This window comes from Coptis chinensis, chromosome 3 (genome assembly GCF_015680905.1).
Source record: "Coptis chinensis isolate HL-2020 chromosome 3, ASM1568090v1, whole genome shotgun sequence".
Taxonomy (NCBI): domain Eukaryota; kingdom Viridiplantae; phylum Streptophyta; class Magnoliopsida; order Ranunculales; family Ranunculaceae; genus Coptis; species Coptis chinensis.
This window is the reverse complement of record NC_141458.1, coordinates 38,219,789-38,231,612: the sequence shown is the minus strand read 5'-3', so window position 1 is coordinate 38,231,612 and position 11,824 is coordinate 38,219,789. Positions and strand designations below refer to the sequence as shown.

General features: G+C 36.0%; 1 protein-coding gene and 1 pseudogene across 1 annotated transcript; one reads left to right on the top strand and one right to left on the bottom strand.

Moving 5' to 3' along the window:
- Nucleotides 1–2,792: 2,792 nt before the first annotated feature.
- On the top strand, nucleotides 2,793–3,395 carry LOC147509512 (uncharacterized). Its single transcript, XM_086597841.1, has one exon. The coding sequence runs from the start codon at nucleotides 2,793–2,795 to the stop codon at nucleotides 3,393–3,395; it is 603 nt and encodes a 200-aa protein (XP_086453967.1).
- A 3,123-nt stretch (nucleotides 3,396–6,518) lies between these two features.
- On the bottom strand, nucleotides 6,519–11,546 carry LOC147509511 (geranylgeranyl pyrophosphate synthase 7, chloroplastic-like; annotated as a pseudogene).
- Between the last annotated feature and the right edge of the window lie 278 nt (nucleotides 11,547–11,824).

The window sequence follows — 11,824 nt, the reverse complement described above, 5'->3', positions numbered from 1 at the left end:
GTGTGTACAAACGGTACGCTTATGCTTATATTTGGTCTACTTTGCTTGGGGAGTTGGGGGGCACTTACATCTAGAGGAATTAACATCTCCCTCCATTTATGTTTGGCACGCTAATTGTATCGATTTCTCACTACTTAGGTTGAGACGTTGAGTTCTGCATGGGAAGCTTTCCTATTCAGTGATATATGCCTGCATGGAGGCGGAGCGATATCTTGAGGCAGAAAGAGGTGTCGATTGAGTGGCATCAGATAAACAAATGTTAGTACCTAGTTCATCAGATCATCCCACAAAAAATTAAACCGATCATACACTGGCACAATCCCATGGAAAACCAAACCAAACCAAAGTAATAGTATATTATTCAACGAGTTAGAACTTTCTGGAGCATTTAAATGTACGGTTAGATTGACCATAATATACTTTGTGCGAGTCCCAGAACACCGCAATATTTAGACAAACTCGTTCGTAAATTCACCACATAATTTACGTCCTGTGAAGTGTGAAGCAAGCAAACAAGCCTCTACTTGACCACACTCTTCCATATATGTAGCAAAACTCTTCCCATCCACCTCTCTCCAGTCTCCACCTTATAAATACAGTCTCCACCTTCTAAATACACCTCCAGGCAGAAACACACGATTTTTTCATCTCTCCACTGTTCATAGGCGAAGGAAGAATAAGATAGAAAAACTGAAAGATGATGCAGGGAATTGGCATACTGACGAAAAGCAGTGGGTGCAAATGCTAATGACTATTTTGGAACTATTTTTACTTCTGATAAACCTCTTCCAAATGTAGACCTTCTTAGCCTTTTCAAACCTTGTATCACTCCCCGTGAAAATCTTAATCTCACTGAAGCCCCTACTGATACAGAGATTTGGAACACTGTGGAAAGTATGGGAACTCTTAAGGCCCCTGGTCCGGATGGATTTCAAGGGCAAAAGTATTGGGATATTATTAGGGAAGATATCAGTAATGCAGTCAAATATTTATTCACCTTTGCAACCTTAACCCCTTGCATTAATGAGTCTTTCATCACCTTGATACCTAAAATTCCCAACCCAGACCATATATCGAAATTCAGACCTATCAGTTTATGTAACTTCACCTATAAGATTTGTTCAAAAATCCTTGCTACTCGACTCAAATCTCACCTACATAAATTTATCTCCCCGCTTTAAGGTGCCTTTGTGAAAAGCAGATCTATAGGTGATAATATAGGGTTAGCTAGTGAAGTCCTACATAACATAAAGGGGATGAAGAAATAGAAGCAGGGTTGGATGGCTATAAAACTCGATATGGCAAACGCTTTTGACAGGGTAGAGTGGTGCTTTGTGGATCAGATTATGGGCAAGTTAGACTTCTCAGCAAAATGGAGGAGATTAATCCAACAATGTATTAGCACAGTATCATATAATGTGTTATTAAATGGTACTCCGCTTGATAAAGTTTATCCTGAGAGGGGTATTCGGTAGGGAGACCCTCTTTCTCCATACCTTTATATTCTAGTTGTTGAAGCTTTCTCTAGACTACTAGCTCAAGCTGAAGATGAAAAGATTTTAACGGGCATAAAAATAAGGAGGAATGCACCAGGGATAAGCCATATTTTCTATGTTGACGACTCTATAATATTCTGTAAAGCTAATCTAGCGGAATCTGCAAAAATGAAGGGAATAGTGGAGACTTATTGCCGTGCCTCTGGCCAAGCGGTAAATTTTGAAAAATCTAGAGCCTATTTTAGTGGAAATGTTCATCCAAGACACAAGAAAATGCTCATGAAAAGATGGAAGATCAGAGGTTTTGATGAAAAGGAAATGCATCTTGGCGTACCTGTTCTTTTGGGTCAAAGAAGAGTGTTGATTTTGAATATCTGGTTGAAAGAGTTCAAAGAAAAATTACAGGGTGGAAGGCTAAAGTCTTGTCCCAAGCAGGCAGGACTACACTTGTTAAATCAATAGCTCAAGCAATTCCAATTTATGCCATGAGTACTTACATGTTGCCTTGTAAATTAAATCACCGACAAGTTTGAGCAAATCTGTAGGAATTTTTGGTAGAACGGGACTGACACGTCCAACTCATATCACACTCTGAGTGGGAACGGTAATGCAAAAGCAAAGATAACGGTGGCCTTGGGTTCCGCAGCAGCAGAGATATGAACAAGGCACTCATCAGCAAGCATTGTTGGCGACTAATTAAAAATGAGCTTTCAAAATGGTCGCAATTGTTAAAAAGTATTTACCCCAATTGGTGGAATATGACGGAGATGAAGGTGTTGCCTAAGGGTACTTCTTATTTTTTTTCAGAGGTATAGTCAGAACCATGAAAGATTTCAAGGAGGGTATCTGTGGAGAATTGGAAACGGATCAAAGGTGTCTATATATCATGATCCCTGGCTTACACATCTTTCTAAACCCATCTTGCTTAAAGATTACCTCGAACCTGATCCATCTATAGCCGGTCTTACAGTAAGTCATCTTATCAACCCTCTGTCCCATTCATGGAACCAAAATCGATTGGGAGAATTGTTTCCTAATCCAATCAAGAACTCCATAAACCTTATTATTATCAGACCAAGCCTTATCACTGACCAAATCATATGGCCGACGTCCAAAAATGGCAAGTTATCACTTATCAGTCAAAATTGCATATAGGTTTCTTATTACTAAGCAAGATGAGTTGGTGACTAATTCTTCCTTCATTCAATCCTAAGGTGCTCAAGAAGTTGTGGAAACTTAAAGTTGCTGCTAATACTCAGTTATTTCTCTGGAAATTGTATATGGGGGGGTTGCCTTATGGGGATATTCTGGATAAACACAAGTTCAAGGGAGATGTTTGCATGTATACTCTGCAACAAGGATATCGAAACAGCTGAGCACTTATTTTTCAAATGTGAGTGGACTAAACGAGTATGGTATGTCTCTGAATCCATGATACATGTTGATCTTCATAGCGATTGGTCTGTCAAAGATTGGCTACAAGAATTCATTTGCTGGTGTGAGAGCACGGAAGAATATTTAATAAGAAGAGGTATTTACAACCTCTTATTGTTGTACCAGATCTGGGAGAGTCGCAACAAGGCAAAGATGGAACACCATGAACTAAGGGTGAATAGAATGCTACATAATACAATTCTCAGAAGTACAAAATGTGAAGCAGCTTATGCAAGGCTTAATTCCGATATCAATAATAGCCAGTTACTTGGCTCACGAAATGAGGAAGCTAGTATTTGGTTTCCGCCTTCGCCCCCTTGGTATAAGCTGAATTTTGATGGTGCTTTCGACAAGAATACGGGCCTCGAGCTGCTGGGGCCATTTGTCGTTCTGGAGATGGGAACATCCAAGGGACTGCATACAAGCGATTTCTTGTTGAGGATGCTGAGAAAGCTGAGTACATAGGAGCAGAGATAGCTGCGATGCTGGCAATACAAATGGGTCTACAACATGTCATTTTCGAGGGTGACTGCAGAAGTGTTATGCTAGTACTGGCTAATATTGTAGCTGATGTAGGTTGAAAAGTTTCTTCTATTGTACGTCATATTAAAACTCTAGTTGCAAGAATTAGTGAATACAAATTTGGTTGGATCAGGCGAACTGGGAATAAGTTGGCACATGAGATTGCTTCCTGGGCTATAAAAGGAGCCTCATTGACTCAACTTCCCCTTAGTATTTCCAACTCTATAACTGATATTACTATGTTCTAATATATAGATATGGTGATGGTTATTGGAAAAAAAATACACCATTTTATTACCATCAACATATCGTTCTAATGATTGGATTAAGCCGGACTTTTTTTGTAACATTTTTCATATCAATACATTACATTGCTAACTTAGAAAAAAATAATAATGATTGGTTAGAGATGATTGGATTTGAATGTATTAGTCCACTTCTAATGCTTTGGAATTATTCATTAGTAACCACTTTTTTTTCCTAACCACATAAGTTTTTGGGTTTAATCCCTACCGGAGAATGGCATACTACAATTATACATGTCCAAAGATATGTAATGTACACTTTATAAATAAGAAATTACTTCAGTAGCACAGTATTTCATCGTTCTCAAGTCTAGCTCTACCCCATAGCATAATAAGTAGTGGCTTAGGGCCTCACTGCCTAAGGGACCCCCAATATATTTTAGCCCACAACCCACTTTGTTAGCCAAAAAAAAAAAAAAATCCCATTATTGTTTTTCATTTATTTTAATCAGTTGGATAAACGTTTTTACATTGGAAAATTATAAACTAGAAAATCACGTTAAACTCCTTCATTTTCCTTGCATTTTTTCCTTTTTACTCTATAACAAATAATCAAATATGAGTGAGACATTGAGACAAACACTTCAATCATACCTCTATCATTTTTTTTTTTTTCTTATTTAATTTGGTTTTTCTATATAATCCCTCATTCTTTATATATATATATATATATATATATATATATATATATATATATATATATATATATATATATATATATATATGAGTCTTTTGAGTTATCCCCAAAGTTATGTCGAGTTTTGTGTTTAACCCCCAAAATTTTAATCATCACAATTAGACCCCCAATCTGTCTCAGAACTCTAAAAACACTGTTCATTTTTTCTATAATGTCCAAACTACCCCTTTGAAAGAGTTGTTAGAAAGTTAAAGAACCGTTTGAAATTTCTGACATCCTCTTTGACTTATCCGATATTGGTTGACTCCTTTCTTCCCCAACCATATAAAATCCAGCTTGCTTCTCTCTCCAACAACAACTAATGGGTGGTGGTGAACCAGCTAAGATGTCACTTAGACCCATTATCTTTCTTAGACCCATTTATGAAATTTGACTTCTGAAACCAATACCCATCTGGCCATCTCCATTGCCAATATTACCCACCCATCAGCGGAAATGTCGAAGTTTAAACAAAAAATCCAAACAAGACTTTAAGAAACTAATCTTGCCAAAGTCAAACTCTTTGAGTTCCTTCTTCGCGAATATCGGTTGTTTTCAACTGAAATTTTTGGATTAGGATCATAGGTATTGAATTCGCCCCCAAGTGATATGTCTCATCTGAAACTTTGTTTCCGAAACTATGGAATGTCGCCTCCAGGTGAGTAGTATCGGCTACCACCCATACCAAGCTTTTTGAATCCGATGTCCAAGCCACTTCTTTATTTCTTGGATTTTGATTTGGTTTTTTGTTGACCTTCAGGCTGTTGGTTTTTTATTCGTATCGAAATTTGGTTGTTTGGGGTTGATTCGGTATTGGAATTTTATGTTAGGAATTGACTCGGTGTTGAAATTGGGTGTTTTTGTTCGGTATTGAAACTTGGTGTTTGAATGCAGTGAAGATTGCAAGAAGTTTTTGTGCAGGTTTTGGGAGGTGGGTATCGAAGTTGGACTGTTTGTAATTGATTTGTGTCAGTATCGAATCTGGTTGTTGGGGTTGGACTGGTATCGGTATCGAATTCGACTCAATATCGGTTCTTCATATTGATTAACTCTATATCGGTAACGAAAATTGTTTGTGGTCTTTTTGAATCTAATGCCCAGTACAGACGAGCGATGAGATGAGAAATAGAGTGAGAAGCAAAATAAAACCCTAAGTTGGGGGTTTTAATCTAAATTATTGGAGTGGGCCATGTTTAATTGGGGGGGAAATAATTTGCTCCCGCAATTTTCTTAAAAGGGTAGTTTGGGCATTATGGAAAAAATGAACAGTATTTTTAGAGTTCTGAGACAGATTGGGGGTCTAATTATGATGATTGAAATTTTGGTGGTTAAACACAAAACTCGACATAACTTTGGGGGGATAACTCAAAAAGACCCTATATATATATATATATATATATATATATATATTATTTGGCGTATACTTTTTCTTCTCTCTCCTGTGCATTTATTTGTTAAATAAATCTATTGAAGTTTCAAGTTTATGAGATGACTATTCAATAAATAAATAAAAAATATTGGGATCAATTTTTACAATAATTGTTATCTTATAAATTTGTTGTTAAATAAATTGAGGTTTGCATTCATATGAAATGATGTAAACAAATCCATAAGATGTAACAATTTTATTGGTACATATTAATACTATAAAACCCCATATTCGGACTTTTCTTAGGCCCCCGATTGCCTTGAGCCGCCCCTGATCGTTCTCCATCCACTATCGATCTAGACAACAATATTCCCAATCCACTAAGTTTTTTGTACCTTGGCCGCAACAAGCTGATTGGAAGGAGCAATAACCAAGACACTTTAGAATCATCGTTTCAATCATCCTGCACATTGTATACTTAGTCAGGATTAGCAATAAAAAAGCACAAATAAAAAACCTTCAGGATAGTACGTGTTATTTATCTATTGTTGTTATTTATGTTTGGTTATAACTTAGGAAAATAGAAACAAAATTTGGTTGAAAAAGAACATAACTAACGGGAACAATACTAATTAAAAGCAGAGGGAAGAGAACAACCTGTCTCCTACAAAAGTGTTGTAAGAGGCTACAATCTATCAAATATAGATATAATGCCTTCAGAAGTTGGGACATTTCTTATAAAATTCTTTATCTAGATAAACACCATTGTACACCATGTACGACTGTTACACAAAGAAAAGTAAATATTAAATAGATTTAAAAATAAACAAATAAATAACTAATATACAGTAGGAAAAAAAAAATCCTTGCACAATCGTGTGTGTCGTGGACAAAGTAGTGTCTCGCCATTATCACACTATCAATAAACCATGTTTTCTGCAAACGGGGTGCTTGTTGTGCCGCATTGAACACGTCTCTAATAAAATCAATTCGATCTATAGACTTGAAGAGTTCCCCTTTCTCACCAAGTTTGGCATTAATTGTTGCAACGAAAACTCTCCTGCATCATTCGGATCATTAACTTTTTTTCTTGTCCAGACATTAAAAAATAATTGTTTTTTACAACCACATCGTTATTCCCGTAACATTGTATCCAATAAATGAAATTAAAAGCAATCCAAATTCAACTTGAAACCTCCAACATTACTAAATGTCATGCCATGTTAAATGATAAGAATGCTACCTATTATAGGTTCATTCAATGACACAGTAACATACTTGTTGATGTATTTTATTATTCTTTAGTTTTCTCCCTCAGTAACGGTGTTGCATGATCATAAAGTATGTTGGTGCCACATTTTTGTGCACGCCCATGTTTTATAAAACCTTGCATATCACGTTTGTGGCACGTGTGTAAATATATAGGGAGGGATAGAACCACATTTATCATGTCCACACTGTCCCCACATTTGCAGCATATGAGTTACGGCCAAAGTTTTTGTTAATACGATTTTCCCACGTTGAAAATCATTATAACAAATATGCTTAGTCTTGTAAAACATTCAATTTTAAACTTTTATCTAACTATCTATTATTTTTTTATATTCATAACAATTTTTGGTAATGTTAGACTTCTTTAAACGAACTGAATTTTGTTGGCATGTTTGATCTTCATGATGGGGAGATCATATATATCTTTTAAAAAATAGCTATTTATTCAACTTTTAAGTCCACATTTTCTTAATTTTCATCATTGATTAAAAAATAAAGATGAACAAAACTTTCTACCCCGAGAGAAAACAAGTATCATTTGTCAATTTATTTTCTTAGGCTAAGTCCAATGCAGTGGCGGAATCAGGAAAGTAAGTGAGGGTGAGCCAACTAGACAAAAACCAAGCATTCAAATATATATATATATATATATATATATATATATATATATATATATATATATATATATATATATATATATATATATATATTTTTTTTTTTTTTTTTTTTTTTTTGGCATACTATACTATTCTAACATACTTCTAGAAAACCAAGCAAATAAAATAAAATGGGCCACAAATAATAGGGGCGAAAATGTCATTTTCTTTTAGAAAAAAATATGAAAAACATTTTCTTCTTCTTCATTCACGTTGCTTTTTTCACAAAAACCATTGGGTTTCGTTATTCACGTTTTTCTTTTCTCCACGAAAACAAAAATACTCTAAGATTGAGATGGGATTAGTTAGGAGTGGGATGAGATCTTTGAAATTTGATAAGAGTGTGTTGTATAGCGGCTTGTTGTATAATTTACTCAAATTAATCGAACAATTCAAAGCAACAAGATGTAAATAATCAGTAGTTTAGCCAAAAAAGTAAATTTCAATATCGGCACACACGGCTAAATGAGATCTACGATTATAAAGAAGAGTAAAGTGTAGAACGACCGACTTATAAAACAGCATACACATAACGGAGACAAAGCACCGGGAACCTAGTTTTCACAAAAGCTTAGTATACTGATTGGAACCAAAATGCAAGTCCGATCCCAAGTCTATTTAGATGATCTATAGAGTAATTTAATACAACATCTCCTTATCCAAGATTTTGAATTTGCCGATATGTTGAGTAACTTTTTTGTTCTTACGTTACGTTCTATGGAAAGCAATAATAACATTTTCTCCTAACCCGCAGATTACTAATTCGTCTTTGTCCAATGTAATTAGCGGACTGATACAGGGGTGCAGCTTTTGTGCTATTGTAGTATGAAAGTTCCTCATGAGCTTTTGCTACCAATGCATTTGCCAACTCCTTGGCTTTCTCAATCCCCACCAGCTTAGGGTATGTGGCTTTATCACTTTCCAAATCCTTTCCTGTCGTTTTCCCCAATTCCTCTGAAGACTTTGTAACATCCAAAATATCATCCACCACTTGAAACAAAAGACCTATATACCTTGCATATTTTCACAATCTCTCCACATCGACGGCGTGTCCCCAACCCATGATCACTCCACAAACGACGGAAGCTTCTAAAAGCACTGTTGTCTTTTGCAAGTGTATGTACTATAATTCACTCAGATAAATTATTTTTCCTTCACTAGCAATATCAACCGTTTGACCTCCTCCCGCCCCATCCCGATCCAATGCCGAAGCCCGGTATTGCTATGGCCCAAACCACCGCGGTCGAAAGACACACTCGTGGTTTCAGCTTGCTACATGCTCAAATGCAAGAGATAAAAGTGCATCACCCGCAGTATCATTGCTTCTCTTCACCAAAAGCCTTGTGACAAGTAAGCTTTCCACGACGAAAATCATCGTCGTCCATACAAGGGAGGTCATCATGAATCAAATAAAAAACAACACACTCTTATCAAATTTTAGCATCTCATCCCATTCCTAACTAATCCGATCTCAATCTTAGAGTGTTTTGTTTTGGGTGGAGAAAAGAAAAACGTGAATAAAGAAGACCCAATGGTTTTTGTGAAAAACCAACGTGAATGAAGAAGAAGAAGGGTCTTTTTGAGTTATCCCCCCAAAGATATGTTGAGTTTTGTGTTTAACCCCCAAAATTTGAATCATCACAATTAGACCCTCAATCTGTCTCAAACTTCTAAAAACACTGTTCATTTTTTCCATAATGCCCAAACTACCCTTTCAAGAAAATTACAGAGCAAAATTGTTTTTTCCCCAATTAAACTGAGCCTCAAATTCACATTTTGAATCCAACATTGGCTCTCCTCCCACATCATAGAGAAAAGCTTCAAAGCCTCCTCCCCATTCTCACTATAGCAAGCTACCATTCCAGTCCAAGAAACCATATCCTTGTCAAGAATCCCAATAAACACTTCTTTCGCATCCTCAACAAACCCACAAACGGATAATGATCAATTAACGCAAATCCAACAAATGCATTGGAATCATGACCAAGCTTACAAATACAAGCATGAACGCGCCAACAAAGCTCGGCATACTCCATACAAATAAACGACTTAATAACGGTAGTAAACACAAAAGGATTAAGTTCATGACCCTCTCTACAAAGCCTAACAAACAACTCAATCCCTTCACTAAATCTACAAGACTGTACATACCCTTGAATCAAGTTTTTGAGGTCGATCTGAAGCTCAAATTGTTCTTAGTTCTTAATCATGCCAATTCTCTATGTAGGCTCTGTTCTACATTTTCAGGAGGAAATGATGTTTGAGGTCGATCTGAATTCTAGTGAAGGGTAGTTTGTAGAGAGGGTCATGAACTCAGTACTGTGAAAGGGTAGTTTGTAGAGAGGGTCATGAACTCAGTACTGTGAAAGGGTAGTTTGTAGGAGGAAACAACTGTAAAAGGGTAGTTTGGGCATTATGAAAAAAATAAACAGTGTTTTTAGAAGTCTGAGACAGATTGGGGGTCTAATTGTGATGATTCAAATTTTGGGGGTTAAACACAAAACTCGACATAACTTTGGGGGGATAACTCAAAAAGACTCGAAGAAGAAAGGGGTTTTCTTTTTTTTTCTAAAAGAAAATGACATTTTCGCCCTGTTATTTGTGGCCCATTTTCTTTTATTTGCTTGGTTTTCTAGAAGTAGATCTGGCCATTAGATTTTGTTTGATCTGAGGGTCGGCTAGGTATGTCAAGATAGTATGTTAGAATAGTATGTCGATGTAGCCGGCAGATATATATATATATATATATATATATATATATATATATATATATATATATATATATATATATATATTAATGTATTAGAAAAAAAAAAAATCAAATCTAAATAAGTACTTGTTCATAGTTGTCCTCGGCGGCCTTCTTTTTCGTCATCCTTTTTCATCTTCTGGAAGCGTTATAAGATCAACTCGGTATCAATGCTATCAAAAACTTCTTTTTCATTGTATGTTATTAAACAATTATTCAACCATTCATCCACCATTCGATTGCGCAGACGATTCTTGATGATATTCATAGCAAAAAATGCTCTCTCCACAGTGGTAGTAGCAACAGGTAAAATCGACGCCAACTTATTCAACAAATAAACAAGTGGGTACACAATGTCTTTCTTTGTCTCAACCATTTTTTTGGTTAGGTCGCTAATTCCATTTATTTCACCAAACTTAGTATCGAAACGTACATCAATGATATAATTCTCAAGATGATCCGTTAATTCCATCTGATCTATCTCTAAAAAAATCATCGGGATAAAGTCGAGCAAAACGGATAAACTTTTGCTTATCGAAAGCAACAAATGATTAACTAGGATCAAGACATGCCATACAAAGAAGTAATTATGTGTTTGCTTCATTAAACCGGTCGTTTAACTCTTGAATTTGCAAATCAAGACAGTGATAGAATAATCCAACACGATAGTAATATAAATTGGTGTTTCCTTCTGCTCTTCATTGAGATCTCCCTCGAGCCATATACCTCTCTTCCATATTTGGAACAACCACATCATGTTTGGCACATAGTAAAGAAACTTCAGTCATGAGACTATCCCACCCATCATCTCTCATCGCCTGTAAGCGTACCTTTGTTATTTTAACAAGAGTCATGGCATTGACAATGTCTTGGTCCTCACGCTGCAAAGCCTTTGACAAATTATTGCTAATTCCTAGTATCGCTTTCATCAAATGCAAATTGAAGATAAATTCAAAAGACTGCACTGAATCCAATAATCTGTAAGCTTCGCCTATTTGTTCTGAGCTTGAACCATTTTCCGCTACATTATCAAGCACATAAACTACTGAACCATAAGTGGTTATCATGCCAAGAAGTGTATAATAGTGTGATCCCCATCGAGTGTCGCCAGATCATTTAAGACTAGTCTCTTAATTCAACCCTTTGCCACTTGAAATTTCTCCGCTTTGTAATGCTGCAACAACTTTAGCCTTCATTGCATCGTATGACATATCCCGTCCGCACATGATGCTCTAACAAAGATTTACACCACATTAGAGAATACTAAAAAGGTTAGCGATTGACTCATGGTTCTTTGCAATTGCTACAAGGGCTAACTGAAGCTAATGGAAAAAACAATGAATAT